The sequence below is a fragment of the Anguilla anguilla genome, chromosome 14 (assembly GCF_013347855.1).
Source record: "Anguilla anguilla isolate fAngAng1 chromosome 14, fAngAng1.pri, whole genome shotgun sequence".
In the NCBI taxonomy this organism is placed as follows: Eukaryota; Metazoa; Chordata; class Actinopteri; order Anguilliformes; family Anguillidae; genus Anguilla; species Anguilla anguilla.
Genome location: NC_049214.1, coordinates 10,846,859 through 10,863,984, shown reverse-complemented (window position 1 = coordinate 10,863,984; position 17,126 = coordinate 10,846,859). Strand labels below are relative to the sequence as shown.

The 17,126-nt window shown below is 48.9% G+C and overlaps 1 protein-coding gene across 4 annotated transcripts; it reads left to right on the top strand.

Moving 5' to 3' along the window:
* Positions 1–1,901: 1,901 nt before the first annotated feature.
* Positions 1,902–15,232, top strand: srek1 (splicing regulatory glutamine/lysine-rich protein 1). Of its 4 annotated transcripts, none has more exons than XM_035390750.1 (12): positions 1,902–2,199; positions 3,024–3,157; positions 5,988–6,103; positions 6,689–6,853; positions 7,084–7,262; positions 7,869–7,999; positions 8,351–8,462; positions 8,940–9,044; positions 11,548–11,691; positions 11,800–11,871; positions 12,141–12,270; positions 13,332–15,232. In XM_035390750.1, exons 1-12 carry the CDS (start codon positions 2,069–2,071, stop codon positions 13,485–13,487), a joined length of 1,575 nt encoding a protein of 524 aa, XP_035246641.1. In that variant the 5' UTR covers positions 1,902–2,068; the 3' UTR covers positions 13,488–15,232. The 4 variants fall into 4 exon arrangements, with proteins under 4 accessions (XP_035246641.1, XP_035246639.1, XP_035246643.1 ...); XM_035390748.1 differs by having other exon boundaries at positions 8,315–8,462; XM_035390752.1 differs by lacking the exon at positions 1,902–2,199 and adding an exon at positions 4,082–5,582 and having other exon boundaries at positions 8,315–8,462.
* Positions 15,233–17,126: the final 1,894 nt, after the last annotated feature.

Here is a 17,126-nt window from a genome sequence, read left to right as displayed (position 1 = left end):
CGTACAACTAGTTTAATCACACATGACAGGCACCAATGTATTGTTGGCACGAAAACATTTTAAAAATGTCATTGTTTTTGCGAAAGTGCATTATATGTTTAAGTGCGTTAACTGTATGGAGTCAGGGCTGACTTTTTCACGGTTATGTAATGAGTTTAACAAGGTGAATTACATTTTAGCCACAGTACCCTGGAAATTGTGTCCAGAGCAGATATTTCATGAAAATATAGCTAAGTGTGCCTGTTCTTGTTTAAAATATAAGTACAAAATTATGCCAATACTTCTGATAACTGGGATAGATTTAAGTGAAAGTCTTGGAGGTCTTTTACCTTCCAAATGTAATTTGATGCTTACCTGCTTGTTCATGGTTGGGTCAAGTTTGTATTGTGCACACAACAGATAATGGTACTGCCCTTCTCTTGTTAAATTACCTTTAAAACTACTTTTTGTCTCCTATTTGTGGATTAGCATCAAGTGAAAAATATTCTCTGTATTATGACTTCACCACTTGTTTTTTAATTATTCAATATTTTGATTGGAGATATCCCAAATTTAATTGTAGCTTTATTAGAATACTTGAACAATCAACTTAGAATGGTCATATCATGGGTCAATTTGGCTTCTCTCTGTAAAAGCTGTAACCTTTGGCTTAAATATGTGACCCATGCATAGACTTACATTCATTCAATTAAAAAAAAAAAACCAATGAAAACCAGAACACTTTCATATTGTAGGCTATTGTGCTGTATGCTCTATGCTTTCTGTCTCTCACTAGGAATATTCAGATGAAGTTCCCGGGGTGAAAGTGGTCTGTTTTATATTGATAGTAAAAGGAGCTATTCAGCATACAGTGTAGACAATCTTGGAACGGAGTCTGGGGTCGCATCTCTCTTACCATATCATTAAAGAACATTTTAATATTTCCCTGATGTCCCCACACATATTTTTTTATTTATTTAGCACATTCTGTTTCTATGATTTTAGATTACTAATCAAAATGTAAATACTTTTAAAATGTTAAAAAATGAAATAATCATGGCATTAGTTTATAAAAACCAGCAATAAATTGCAATGCTGAAAACAGCCCTTTTAATGTATAACAATTTCAAAGGTTTATTTGGAAGTGGTTACAATGAGAGATGATTGATATGCATTTATTCAACATTCCAGATTTTGTACATATTTACTGTTTCTGAGGTAACCTGTGGAAAATAAACAGACTAATGCTCTTTAAAGTTTTGTGAATTTTTATTCTTGGTCTTACAGGAATATTACATATGATTTTTTGTGAAATAAATTCATTTGCCTGAATTTATATGTCCTGTAAGTTGGGTGTCCACCATGGGTTCATGAATCAGGCTGACTGTTTGATCATGAAGATTTTCTGTCCATTTCACACATGAATTATAACTAGCCTAAATAACATTAATATTCCACATACACAACACTGCACATGAAAGGTAGTATGAGGCCAACCAAATACTGTAAATACAGGATGGAGAGATTCAAGACTGTACATTTTGTGATGCAATGCCACATTTCACACGGGTAGAAAAAGTGCCATTGCTTTTGTCGTTGCGGATTTTACTCTGAATTCCTGGATTTTTACCCATTTTTCAATCAATTCATTCCATTCTGTGAGTTTTACAATAGAAGCCTGTTAATAGGCCTGTCAATAGCGGAAGTATCATTTTTAATCTACAGGAATGGCCTTTACATCACAGGCGGCGCGGTATCCATTGTCATAAGGAATTAAAGACATGCATTCAATGTCTTATTTTCCAAGACATGAGTGTATTATCATGATATGTTCGTCACTCTAATGAGCATCAATTTTATCTTCGCTCAACTAAATTCGTGATTTAATGGCGTCATATGGGTATAGGACTTCCTTCTCGAAAGGTGGCGCTGTGGTTCTAGGTAGGGAATGCGGCATCATGGCCTATCGTCGTTGAACTGGTGTCAGTGGCATAATTTTGAACACGAAAAGTGAAAAGAATCTGGATAAACAAACGCCGTACCGGTGTTAAAGTTTATATTTTACACGTTTCTTCCTTTAGAGACGATTATGATGAGTGGAATTCCGGGCACCGCCGTGATTCAGATTACAAATCTGTCCTCGGCGGTGAGCAGCGAACAGATGCGGACTCTCTTCGGTTTTCTCGGTGATATCGAGGAGCTACGGCTCTACCCGCCTGAGTAAGTACAGTAAAGGCCCCCCTAAAACAAAGGAAAACACCGAGGATGTTAGTGGGCCTTACTGGTTTGTGAGCTGAAGGGGACAGTTTTTTTTCCAGGAAAGGTCATTTGCGTGTGCCGAAAGTTTGCTTACGCATTTGCACCCCCTGTATTACGGAAAACGTGGTCTTGTTAAACGTAGTTCACTGGAAAATGTCGCCTAGCTTCGCTAGTTGTCGAACTAGCAGCAGTTGCTGCGGCCTTAATGTGAATTAGATAGCTAGTACCTAGCATCATAGTAATGCCTTTTTATTTTAGCCACTGCATAATTATCACCCATTGCTGCAGCTAAATAAGTTGTCGAAGGTGCTAGTTAACCACTGTGGCAAGGCTAGCTAGTTACCGAACAACTAACCTAGAACATTTGCCCAAGAATATTAACGTAAACGCATGCTAACTAGCTGGCTTTAGACTGTGGAGTAGCTTGCTAATATCCGACCTATCCATTGCCCATTCTCTCGCGCGCTTCGGTACGTTGCGAATAACTAGCAAAATTGGGTGAACGGAAAGTGGTTTTCTGGCAATGCATCTACCTTCTGACAAGTTCATGGCGTAATGAGCATGTTTTATGAATGCTATCGATACGTTATTATTTGACCGAACTCCCTTGACTTAAACCGACCCAACATTGGCTAAATGGATAGTAGATTTAGCTATCATCGTAACGGGTTACTTGGCTATCTAGCTAATTGTAGTAGGCTACTATTACTTGGAAATATATTTGCACGATGCATGTTCACAGGGCACTTAATGCTGCGTTCTAATTAACTTTTCTGTTCTTTCAGCAATGCTCCACTGTCCTTCTCATCCAAAGTATGCTACATAAAATATCGAGAACCTTCCAGTGTTGGGGTGGCGCAACATTTAACCAACACAGTATTTATTGACAGAGCTTTGATAGTTGTACCATGCGCTGAGGGTGAGTATGGCTGTCGCTTGTGATCAAGTGCTCATCTGACAGATATTCATGTTAGCCAGGCTAATCCTTGTGAAGTCACCGTCTGTCTCTGAAAATATTCTAATTTTGAAAACCCTTTCTCAGAACCACAGGTGTTTCATGAACAAATAGACACCTAATACCCATCATGATGTTTATATCCGTTGTTTGTATTTTGTCATTTTTGATACATTGTAAGGTACACTCGGAGAACGAGGAGTTGATTTAAACCATCAGCGTCATATCACTATGTCTAATATATTCGTTAGCACAGGAATCCATGCTAAGTTAGCCACCCTAGATAGTATAAATGTTACCTTTCTCAAGAAAAAAGTGTTTGGAATTGGAGGGGATGTATATGAAATTAAATGTAACATATAGTCAGCAGTCAAACATAAAGGATATTGTGTGATTGTCTTCCAGAATTTTACTGTAGCAATGTTGCATTTCATTTGACTTGAAAGACAGATACAGCGTCACTGTAGTTGCTTAGATGATATGACCAAAAAAGGCAAGGGAACTGCTTGTTTTCAATGGAAATTTGAAAATGGCAAACGTCTTTTTATTTGTCAGTTTAACTGATGGCTGTATGCAGGGCAAAATAGTCAGAAAAGTTAACGAGCAATAAAGATAAATTTTCCACTGCACAAAGTGTACACTATCACACTGGACTTTTACTTATGTCCAGCACTCATACACTAGCATGCCATAGTGCTTGACATTTTCTGGTCCAGGAATGTATTAAATCAATGATGGAGTAGGCAGAGACACAATGTGAAGTATAATTTGGTGTTAAAGGCTATAGTAGAAATGCCATAGTACATACCTGTAGCTAACTTCGTCTTTTTCTCTCTTTTTTATTTTTTATTTCTTTTTATTTTTTTATTTCCCTCTCTCCTGGAACAGCTGTTCCATTTTTCCTTAAAAGAGTGGTGTTCTTGCATCCCCTCTTCCTTTTGATTTCTCATTTCTGAAAATGCTTGTCCTGGTGACTTGGTGCTGGATGGATACTGAGTTTATTAATTTGGTTTTGTATGTTTTTTTCTGTGTGATTATGTGTGCATATCAGATGACTAGACTGGCCCAGCTGGTACACTACACTAGCCTGAGTAAGGCATTGTTTGCCAACCCACTTTTCCCGCTGGGGCCGCAGACTTCAATGGGGGAATGTGACCAGGAGAATAGCAGCTGAATCCTTCCAAGATGGACACCTTGTCTCTTTTTATTTTGTTTTCATTTCTTTTCTTATTTTATTTGTTGTCCCTTGTTTTCCTCTAGAGAAAAACAATATTGCATTTTCATAGCATTGTTTTATATTTTAATTTAGTTTTTAAAAAATATATATTTTTTTTATCCGAAGTTTCATTACTCCAATAATTGGTTCCTCACGTGTTTGTCTTGAGTATTGTCCAGGTTTACATGACCGCCAGTATTCAAGGGGAGGGAAGGGTGCTGTTTATTCTGTGTGGGCTGCAATGAAGGGAACTAACATTTTTCTCTCTTTTCCCCTTCACTCGTTTTTTATTAATATGATCAGGGTTTCACCTGTGTTAACTTTAGTATTGGGGAGTTATATCCCAATATTGCTCTATAATTAACATTTTTAATCTTTCCTAGTGTGGAAAAATATATTTTTCTGTACACCTTCCTTTAACAAAAGTTAAACCCTAGTTAAACCCTGATCAGCTTTAGGTAAGGAGTTGGAAATTCCCAGATCATCACATTTTAAGGAACGTGTTGAAGTGGTGGCACCTATTAGAGTTAGTTTGCTTGCATGACTCTATGCTGCTAGTTCTTCATTGAGGCTCATTGAATTGGATGAACAAGTGTATTCATTCTTAAGTATGAGCCATTTCCACCGTGTGATTAAGAACAGCACACATTGGGTCTAAACAGGCTTTTAGTAGCAGATCATTTAGTTTTAAATACATTTTTGTAGCTCAGGCTTTAATTCTTAAACCTCACTGATCCTTTACCTTAGGCCAATCTTGTTGCCTTTCTAAGATTTTCAGCTCAGAATGCATAAAGTGGCTTGCATGTGTTTGGGGGTTTGGCTCTGACTGCACGGACCAGACATAACGCAAACTCTATTCTTCCATCCCCACTCCCCTACCCCCAAACTGCAGGAGGGCAGTAAACCACACAACCTGTGAAGAAAGTTCCATATTTTTTTATTTTTCATTTGGTTTTTTTGTTTGTTTTGGTTTACATATGGGGGTATTTCAACGATTCTTAAAAAATGTTCTTCTTTTCTGTATCCGATGTTCTGTGTGCTATTAGTGATGCAGCCAACATGAACGCTTGTCTTGTGTTGCACACCTTTCCAACACTGCGAAACGATCGCCCCACGGAAAAAGCGCCCATGCTTGATATCGTATGGTTCATGACCAATATGTTTCCAGTACAGGTGACCCATACCTCAAAGCGTTAACTCATTCTCTGCATTACTTTGATCTTTAGAAGAGGAAAAAAAAAAACAATCTGATTCTCTGTGCAAAAAAAAAAAACATGTTTAGCTATTTTTTTTGTTTGTTTTCTTTTTATTTATTTTTTATTTTTTTAGCTTGATAACTCTTTTCAGAAAGTGCTAGAAATGTAAAGTTGCGTGTAGCATTGAGAGCACTTCCGCGAAGGAGTCTCGGCTTTTTCGTAGAAGCAGCTCTTTTCTCCTGCCGTTCCTCAGAAGGTAGAATGCTAGGGATTTATGTGGATTTTTTTCTTTTCTAGAGTACTGGGCTATTTGTGAGATCATAGTGGAGGATTGATAGTATCCCTCCATTGCCAGCACTAAAACCTGGGCTCTACCCTGCAGGCAAAATCCCCGAGGAGGCCAAGGCCTTGTCGCTCTTGGCTCCGGCCGCTCCTGTTGCCAATTTGATGCCTGGAGGGGGGCTCTTGCCCATCCCCACCCCGGCTCCACTCCCGAATGTGAGTACCAGCGTTTGCTCCTGAAAATGGATGTGTCCTTAGTGGGGGGAAAAAAGAATTTAGGGACACATCTACTAATTGCTCCTAAATTTTTTAACTTGGGTACACACGTGCTTCTTGGAAAAAATGTTAACCTAGAGCCCAGAGAGCACAAATATAGAAAAGACATTTTGCACAAAATGATTTGAAAAAATTATGTTTGGGGTTATCTTGGTTTTATCAATAGTGTGTCTGATCTGTCAGAAATATACAAATAAAGATAACCTGCATTAAATGGGTTCATGGGTTATCCTATTCTCATGTTTTTATCAGTGCTGCGTTTCAATTCTTGGTATGCGATATTAGTTCCAGAAAGGAATAGCCAAGCACACAAGATTTGTTCGCCATGTTCTTCTGAGCCATAGTGTGCTGATAGTGGGCTGCTGTGCAATTAGCAGGAACCTGGCTGCCTGAGAGCTCTGGCAGTTGGATTGGTTTGTGTGGCATGAGGTCATTAATCAGTTGGCTTTTGGGAAATGTAGTGTTTGTTGCATCTACAGATCCACAGCAGGTCTCCTCAGTTTGAATGGCTCCATTCTGTTTCAGCTGAATATCCCGATCAACAACCTGACGCCAGTATCGGCAGGCATCGACCCCGCTGCGACAGCCCTGGGGGGGGTTTCTGCTCAGCCCCCACTCATGGGCAATGTGGACCCCTCTAAAGTCGATGAAATCAGAAGGACCGTTTATGTTGGCAACTTGAATTCACAGGTAATCTACAAGGCTTTCTGAAGCACATGGATTTGTCCATGCGTCGTACTGCAAGTAATATAAAAACGGCAGTGAATGCACAAAGTTAAAGTATTCCTCAAGTCTTACGTTTTAAGAGTAAAGTAAGCATCCTTAAAATTTATTACCAGAAGTAGTATTTTTTAATTAATTTTTTTATTTGTTTAATAGTAGCATTTTAATAATTTGCCTGAATGTCTTGCCTTGTGCAGACCACCACGGCGGAGCAGCTGCTGGAGTACTTCAAGCAGGTGGGGGACGTGAAGTTTGTGCGCATGGCGGGGGACGAGACCCAGCCCACGCGCTTCGCCTTCGTGGAGTTCGCCGACCAGGAGTCCGTGGCGCGGGCCCTGACCTTCAACGGGGTCATGTTCGGAGACAGGCCCCTAAAGTAAGCGCGCCAATCGCTGCTGCCCGCTCGCCCGCGCAGCTCCTCCCCCTTCTCGTGCGTCCGTTACTGACCCCCGCCATTCCTTTTTCCGGGTGTCATGTCGGTTCTCCTGACACGCCAGGGCCATTTTATTTGCGCACGTTTTCTGTTAAAGATATAAACGAGAGCGTTACTCCTGCGGTTTTGGCTGCAGCTTCAGCGCGAGTGCGGGAGTGTAAAACGCGCTGCAGCTCGGGGCGCTGCGGGTGACGTGTCCCACGCTGCAGCTGGGTGGTGAGTGGGACAGCCTGCGCGGTCTGAGGGGAAGGGAAACCGCTCTGGTCTCCCACAGAGAGACCGCTCGGCAGTCAGGGTCGGTAGTACACCGCAGCATAGTGGCACTGGATCGGGTTTGTGGTTCACACTTCCCATTCTGCCTGTACTTCTGCAGGGAAGGCTGTCGGGGGCTCTGCATAGCGTGTGATTAATGACACAGAGAAGTGTCGCGAGGCCTGGCAGGCGTATCTGTGAGACGTGTTTTGTGGCTGATGGATTAGTGTGAGGGCCAGAGTGATCGCGGTGCCGTGTTTTAAAAGCTGAGAGTCGCTCTGCTCCCCCCGGCGGCAGGATTAATCATTCCAACAACGCCATCGTCAAGCCGCCGGAGCTGACGCCGCAGGCCGCCGCCAAAGAGCTGGAGGACGTGATGAAGAGGGTCCGGGAGGCGCAGTCCACCATCGCCGCCGCCATCGAGCCGGGTACCGTCACACCTCCTGAACGGACGCACTTCTGCCACGGTCCCACATGACCATGCTGCCCCTCCCCCTCCTGTCTGACCCACCATCTTCAAGCCCATGCCGTGACACACAGATTTGTAGCCTCACTTTCTGAACTGCATGTTGATATGCATTTGTATTTTACCAGCTAGTTTAATTCATCAGGCTGTAATCTGCCCAACCAGTATGATTGTTTGCTCCAAAAATTAATGCCCATGGGCAGGGGGGGGGGTTCATGCTCTTCTCTTCTTTGTGGTCCATGATCGCTGTCCTGATGCAGCATTGTGTTATTCACAGTGATTCTGTCGCTGAATTGGTCTGTTCCTGTTGCAGAAGACGTTGCACCGAAGCGTTCCATGAGCAGTTCCAGGAGGAGTCGGCGGTCCCGCTCCCGGTCCCGGTCCCGCTCGCGCTCGCGGCGAAAGCGCTCGCACTCCAGACACAGGTACGAGTCCGGTGGGCCCAGAGTCAGAGGACGCGCAGGACACTTGGGCTGACCTGCCCCAGCCCTGTGTGTGCTGTGCTGTGCTGTGCTAGCACAGTCCAGTACGATGGCTTCACATTACAGCCGCCAGAGCCGCCAAGTAATGGTCACATCAGCTGTCAGCCTGGATCAGTTTGCTCTGGCTCTCCCGCGGCGCTGTGGAGCTGCCTGCTGTCAACGCAGCTGTCAAACTGGGAATAACAACCCAGCAGGGAGGGGGCTTGTTTGTCAGAACATGATCTTTGTCATTTAATTATGTGGACTGTATCTTTCTTAAAAGGAAAACGTTCTTAAAGTTTCACTTCCTGGGAAGGAGCAGAATGGAAGTGTAGCCATGAGAAGCGTTTCCGCGGTAGTCAGGGGCACAGTGTTGGGGGGGGGGGTGGGGATTCAGCCTCACACTCTTACGGAAGCCCCCCTCTCTTTTGTGGCCCTCAGGAGCCGGCCGACTCGGCCGAAACCCAGCGACTCCCACGGCTCCCGGAGCTCTCACAAGAAACGGTCCCGCTCCAGAGAACGGAGGCACTCCCGCAGCCGCTCCAGGTACCCCTGCCCCCCCGCTCCTTACACACTGCCCTACTGGGGCCGCACACTGAGGGGACACCTCCACACTGCCCTACTGGGGCCGCACACTGAGGGGACACCTCCACACTGCCCTACTGGGGCCACACACTGAGGGGGACCCCTCCACACTGCCCTACTGGGGTCACACACTGAGGGGACCCCTCCACACTGCCCTACTGGGGCCACACACTGAGGGGGACCCCTCCACACTGCCCTACTGGGGCCACACACTGAGGGGGACCCCTCCACACTGCCCTACTGGGGCCACACACTGAGGGGACCCCTCCACACTCCCTTACTGGGGCCACACACTGAGGGGGACCCCTCCACACTCCCTTACTGGGGCCACACACTGAGGGGGACCCCTCCACACTGCCCTACTGGGGCCACACACTGAGGGGGACCCCTCCACACTCCCCTACTGGGGCCACACACTGAGGGGGACCCCTCCACACTGCCCTCCTGGGGCCACACACTGTGGGGACCCCTCCACACTGCCCTACTGGGGCCACGCACTGAGGGGACCCCTCCACACTCCCTTACTGGGGCCACACACTGAGGGGGACCCCTCCACACTGCCCTACTGGGGCCACACACTGAGGGGGACCCCTCCACACTGCCCTACTGGGGTCACACACTGAGAGGGACCCCTCCACACACTCCTACTGGGGCCACACACTGAGGGGGACCTCTCCACACTGCCCTACTGGGGCCTCACACTGAGGGGGACCCCTCCACACTCCCCTACTGGGGCCACACACTGAGGGGGACCCCTCCACACTGCCCTACTGGGGCCACACACTGAGGGGACCCCTCCACACTGCCCTACTGGGGCCACACACTGAGGGGGACCCCTCCACACTGCCCTACTGGGGCCACACACTGAGGGGGACCCCTCCACACTGCCCTACTGGGGTCACACACTGAGGGGACCCCTCCAAACTGCCCTACTGGGGCCACACACTGAGGGGACCCCTCCACACTGCCCTACTGGGGCCACACACTGAGGGGACCCCTCCACACTGCCCTACTGGGGCCACACACTGAGGGGGACCCCTCCACACTGCCCTACTGGGGCCACACACTGAGGGGGACCCCTCCACACTGCCCTACTGGGGCCACACACTGAGGGGACCCCTCCACACTGCCCTACTGGGGCCACACACTGAGGGGACACCTCCACACTGCCCTACTGGGGCCGCACACTGAGGGGACACCTCCACACTGCCCTACTGGGGCCACACACTGAGGGGGACCCCTCCACACTGCCCTACTGGGGTCACACACTGAGGGGACCCCTCCACACTGCCCTACTGGGGCCACACACTGAGGGGGACCCCTCCACACTGCCCTACTGGGGCCACACACTGAGGGGGACCCCTCCACACTGCCCTACTGGGGCCACACACTGAGGGGACCCCTCCACACTCCCTTACTGGGGCCACACACTGAGGGGGACCCCTCCACACTCCCTTACTGGGGCCACACACTGAGGGGGACCCCTCCACACTGCCCTACTGGGGCCACACACTGAGGGGGACCCCTCCACACTCCCCTACTGGGGCCACACACTGAGGGGGACCCCTCCACACTGCCCTCCTGGGGCCACACACTGTGGGGACCCCTCCACACTGCCCTACTGGGGCCACGCACTGAGGGGACCCCTCCACACTCCCTTACTGGGGCCACACACTGAGGGGGACCCCTCCACACTGCCCTACTGGGGCCACACACTGAGGGGGACCCCTCCACACTGCCCTACTGGGGTCACACACTGAGAGGGACCCCTCCACACACTCCTACTGGGGCCACACACTGAGGGGGACCTCTCCACACTGCCCTACTGGGGCCTCACACTGAGGGGGACCCCTCCACACTCCCCTACTGGGGCCACACACTGAGGGGGACCCCTCCACACTGCCCTACTGGGGCCACACACTGAGGGGACCCCTCCACACTGCCCTACTGGGGCCACACACTGAGGGGGACCCCTCCACACTGCCCTACTGGGGCCACACACTGAGGGGGACCCCTCCACACTGCCCTACTGGGGTCACACACTGAGGGGACCCCTCCAAACTGCCCTACTGGGGCCACACACTGAGGGGACCCCTCCACACTGCCCTACTGGGGCCACACACTGAGGGGACCCCTCCACACTGCCCTACTGGGGCCACACACTGAGGGGGACCCCTCCACACTGCCCTACTGGGGCCACACACTGAGGGGGACCCCTCCACACTGCCCTACTGGGGCCACACACTGAGGGGACCCCTCCACACTGCCCTACTGGGGCCACACACTGAGGGGACCCCTCCACACTGCCCTACTGGGGTCACACACTGAGAGGACCCCTCCACACAGCCCTACTGGGGCCACACACTGAGGGGGACCCCTCCACACTGCCCTACTGGGGCCACACACTGACCCAGCGGTTCTGAGGGAGTTGCGTTACACACGCGTTTTCTCCTGTGGCCGGCAGGGACAGGCGGAAAGATAAGGACGGAAAGGCGAGGGGAAAGGAGGAGAGCTCCAGGGACAAGGAGGAGAGGAGGCCGAGGGACAAGAGGGGCAGGACCCCGCCGAAGAGCTACAGCTCGTCCCGCCGGTCCCACAGCCCCGGCAGGTCAGAGCGCGTCTCCGGCGCGGCGCCGCCCGTGTTGGGCGCAGAGTGCGCAGCTCCGCAGGCCGCGGCAGCCTCAGCTCAGAGCAGAATGTCCTCCTCTCTCCGCAGAGCGCATAAGAAGAGGAGCAGAACTCGGTCCAGGTCTCCCAGGAGGAAAGTGAGGTCTCCGTCCCCGAGGAGGTGAGGCCTCATCACGGTCCCTGCCAGCCCTGCCTGGGGGTCTTTTGGCTCGTGGTGTTGACTGTGCTCTACCTGAGCTGTCCTTTGAGTGAAAGGAGAAGGGCAGCTTTTGAGCACTCAGCATGTCATGGATGTGGGGGCCTACATGGGCAGCAGTGTTTTATAATGGGGTCTCATGCTCACACGTGAAGCATGAAGGAAGTGAGGGTTGGTATATGCACAGGAGACATGGTGGTGGTGCTCCTTCACCGTCTCTTCCTCTCTTCCAGGGGGAAGAAGGACAAGAAGCGGGAGAAGACCAGGGGCAGTAGTCGGGACAGGTCAGAAAGGGAGCGCTCGACGTCCAAGAAGACCAACAGAGACAAGGACAAGCAGGACAGGAAAGCCAAACTCATAAAGGTGAGGCCTGCCATGAATGTTCCTCAGGTTATTCTCTCATTCCCCTTAGTGATACCACCACACGTTGTCATAGGGACCTGCATTACCCACCTTAAGCACTGCATAGCAGTTGCCATCGGTAATGCTTTATCACGTTCCTGTTCCTGATACTGCAGCACATTGTCAGGGATCTACATTGACCAGTTCAAGCATTGCATGATCAGTTGCCGTCGGTAACACTATCACATTCCTGTTAGTGATACCGCGGCACGTTGTCATAGGGACCTATGTTAACCACCTTAAGCACTGCATGGCGGTTTCCATTTCACTCAGATATTGCCCTGCTGAAAATGCTCTAGCATTTAATTTTTCAGACATTCATCAGGGCATCCATGACAACGGTTGCCGTGACATCGTAAGGATGCGGGACGGACACGTTTTCCCATTGCCCTCGGCATGCTGTGAACTGGCCATGTCAGTGCTTCCCTGTGACCGGCCTGTAGGGCTTTATCTCTGATGTGGTTATGGAAGCACGTCTTCGTGTCCATGTCCCCTGGCAGCGTACAGACCCCATCTGTCACCTTGGCCCCAGGCTCCATTAATGCTGAACTTGCTACACTCAGTTTTAGTTACGCGTTTCCCCAAAGGACCACCATTTACAGGGGCTAGAAAAGAAGGTGGCCTAGTTTGTAACCTTGTACTTGGAAAAATGATTGTACCAGTTGCATGCGATTTAAGATGAAACATGACTCATTTAAGTTTAAGATTATATCTTCACTGACCTTGTTCCTTTACCGTCTGTTCGGCATATGGCATAAATATTTACTGTCTAGGCGCGATAAAATCACAATTGAGTGAGCCTTGGTGCACATATGGTTGTGGTTTTAAGCAGACGTCCTACATTCCCTGCCAGTAAATTACTTGCGGTATCCCTTGTGGTATTGCGGGAGGTTGTAGAAAAGCAGGCGTTGCTGTGCGAAAAGATTGTGAAGAGCGAGTTTTCTGGCCAAAGTGCGGGGCGGTCGGCTGAAAGGGACGGCAGTGGAACTGCGGCAAACCGCGACGGCTCCTCTTCCCCGCAGGTGGAGAGGGACTACGACAGGGAGGAGAAGGAGTACGAGAGCGAGCGGGGGGACTCGGCCAGCGCCGGGGAGGAGCCCGAGCCCACGGCCCGGCACAACGGCAACTACAGCAGGCACGGGGAGGACGCGCCCGTCACCTCCGCGGCGGCCGAGTGACAGGGCGGCGAGCCCCGCCCACTCCAGCCCCCGCCATGGGGGAGGGGCAACCCGCGCCCTCGTCTGTACAAGCTGACATTCAAAGAAGAAGAAATGCAGAACTGTAGAGAAAGCCAACTGAATTTTCTTTTTTAAACTACTGTGAAACGGCTGGCCATATGATATTCATATGGTGAAACGGGCATAAACGTACACAGGCTTTTTTTGTCAATCGATAGAACATGCAAGCTTATCTCAGTAAGAGCTGTACTGACTACTTAAAAAAAAAACAAAAAAAACATGCTTGTACTGCTTTGTTGTTTTTGGTATTTGTGCTACCTTTGTCCATGAAACCTTTTTTTTTTTCTTTGTCATTTTCTTTTTGCCGTGCTGGGACTGCTCTTTTTTGTTGTTTTTGTTTTAAGGTCAGCCATTTTATTCAGGCGTAACGCTTGTCCCTTTCTGCCACTCCAGGTTATCAGAACTGGGATGGTTTTACTCTTTTTAATCAGAATTTGAAAAGCTACTTCTAGGGAGAGACTTGTGGTTTCATTTTTACCCCTCACTCAAAATACAAGTTCTTTCCAGCTTTGGTGTTGGAGAAAAAATACCTTCTGCCCTGTTGTTCCCTGTGCATTTATTGTACCACCTACCAAATATTTATTATAAAACAATCAAGAAAGTTTGGGGAACTGTACACGCGCGTGCACACACCACACACGCGCGCGCGCACACACACCACACACGCGCACACCACATACACAGAGGAATGAGTCGTTGGAACTGCTTGCAAGCACATGAAACACAAGTGCCTAGACGGAGATTGTACACAAATCTACTGTAATGAAATACACTTGGTAATCTATTACATAAATAAAGCAAAACAATATTGTACAGTAAAACTGGGCGAGGGTGAAAGAACTGTGCTCTAACAATCTTTAAACGTAAGTGATGAGTGCTCTGTTCTGTGCGTAGAACAGTGTGGTCAGGGTCTGTGTACAGGTGGTTGGTGTACAGACGCTGTTCTGGTTTTTTTACCCCATGTATTTATGCTATAGGAGGTCATTCATTGTAAATCAGGGTTTTAAAATGACTCATTCAGTCTTGTAATTTTTTCATTTTTAACCGACTTCAGTGTTTTGTTTCTTCCGGTGGCCACTCAAAACGCCCATAGTGAGCACGATCAGTGGTGACCCCCCCTTAACCCAAGTTGCGTTTATCTTGCGTCTGATGGACGTTTCCCTGGATTACTGAAACACTGCTCTAAGCCTCAGTGAACTCTCTAAGGCTCTCTGGTCGCGTCCTGTGTGAATCCCTCTCTCTCGGCTCTGAGAACGCGAGCCGCTCTCTGTCTGAAGCGTGTTAGACAACACTACGTTTGTACAATACAAGTAGCTCACTTCTGTTGTCATCCAAAAACCCCTCCCCCGCCCTCCTATCAATATGTTTGAAGCTGTCTGAAATATCAGCCGGGGCGTTGTGTTGGCTTACATAATTCATAATTCATAATTATGTGCTCGTGAAGTGTGGGTTAGACGTAGGGAGGCATATGTGTGGCGGCAGTGTGAGATGAGAAGGGATGACTTAGACGCTGTGCTGAAGAGTCCTCTCTGACTCATGTATTTGGTTTTGTAGTGAATGAAAGTGTTGGATATCAGTAGTTTGTGCACCTCCTAACCTGTAATTTTGACATAAGTGTCTATCTTTGGTTGCAATATGGATTTTCCTAACTGAAATGTACATTAAAGAAGCTTTGCTTCACGGTTCTAGTGTGTTGGTGTCATTTTTAAAGCATTACCCCCACCCATTGCCCCCCACTCTTTTGAAAAAATTTTATAGACTGCATAATAGAAATTAGATCATGATTAATATTTTTCATTTACATTTTTAAAAATGTCTAAATGCAATATGCCTAGTTCATTAGAAGACAATGAGGATGCTCACCATTTTGATAAAAAGATAAAACATTAAAAAATAAAATACATTAACACTTGACACTGAATGGTATTGCTTTAAGTAGGTAGGTAAGGTGGCTTTTACATTACATTACAGGTATTTGGCAGACGCTCTTATCCAGAGCGATGTACAACAAAGTGTATAACCATAACCAGGAACAAGTATGACGAAAACCCTAGAGAGAAGTACCGGTCCAAGTGCAGGGAACAACCGCATAGTTCAACCTGGACCCTGAAGGTTAAACTGATTAAAACTAACACAACGAGAACAGCAACAACGCAGTCTATGAAAAAAATACAAGCAGTAGTTAAGATAGGTGCATTAACTAAGTCACCTACGAAACAGCTACCTAGTTACAACCCTAAGCTTACAGTCATTTAAGAGATTATAGGGAGGGATGGGGAGAGGTGCAGCCTGAAGAGGTGAGTCTTCAGTCGTCGCTTGAAATTGGTCAGTGTCTCAAATGTTCTGACCTCCACGGGGAGGTCATTCCACCATCGTGAGGCCAGAACAGACAGGAGACGTGTTCTGGAAGTGCAGGTGCAAAGAGGGGGAGGTGCCAGGCATCCTGAGGTAGCAGAACAGAGGGATCTGGCTGGCATGTAGGGTTTGAATATCTTGTGGAGGTATGCTGGGGCTGACCCTTTGACTGCCTGGTAAGCTAGGACCAATGTTTTAAATTTTATGCGAGCTATAACAGGCAGCCAGTGGAGGGTAGAGAGCAGGGGAGTGACGTGGGAGTGTCTGGGGAGGTTGAAGACCAGACGAGCTGCAGCATTCTGAATGAGTTGCAGGGGTCTGGATGCCGGTAGTCCAGCCAGCAGAGAGTTGCAGTAGTCCAGGCGGGATAGAACCATTGCTTGGACCAGGAGCTGGGTTGAGTAGGTGGTGAGAAAGGGGCAGATTCTCCGGATGTTATACAGGAAAAATCTCCATGCCCGGCTTACTGCTGCAATGTTCTTGGAGTGGGACAACCTGTTGTCCATCACCACTCCGAGATTCTTGGCACAGGCTTTGAGTAGGCATTGTCCTTTAACCAATTAAAACAACTTCCTGTCTGTCAGCAGCAAACACACCCGGCGAATGAATACTGCAGTAATTTCATACAGTAACCTGGAGGACAGGGTGTGGCTCAGAGAGCAGAGGAACACCGCTTGCCGGTTAGCCCGTCGCTGCTGCTGAGATGGGGAGGCACATGCACTGCCTGATGTAGTCCTGCTCAGGCCTGACCAGAGTGCTGCTGGCCAGCTGGGCCTGCACGGCCTGCACCACGAGGCCCGGTGCCTGGGGCTGCGCCATGGTCTGCTGGGCCTGCACCCCAGGGCCCAGTGCCTGGGGCTGAGCCGTGGTCTGCTGGGTCTGCTGGGCCTGCATCCCGGGGCCTGGTGCCTGGGGCTGAGCCATGGTCTGCTGGGTCTGCTGGGCCTGCACCCCAGGGCCCGGTGCCTGGGGCTGAGCCATGGTCTGCTGGGCCTGCATCCCGGGGCCCAGTGCCTGGGGCTGAGCCATGGTCTGCTGGGCCTGCATCCCAGGGCCCGGTGCCTGGGGCTGAGCCATGGTCTGCTGGGCCTGCATCCCGGGGCCCGGTGCCTGGGGCTGAGCCATGGTCTGCTAGGCCTGCACCTCGGGGCCCGGTGCCTGGGGCTGAGCCGTGGTCTGCTGGGCCTGCACCCCAGGGTCTGGTGCCTGGGGCTGAGCCATGGT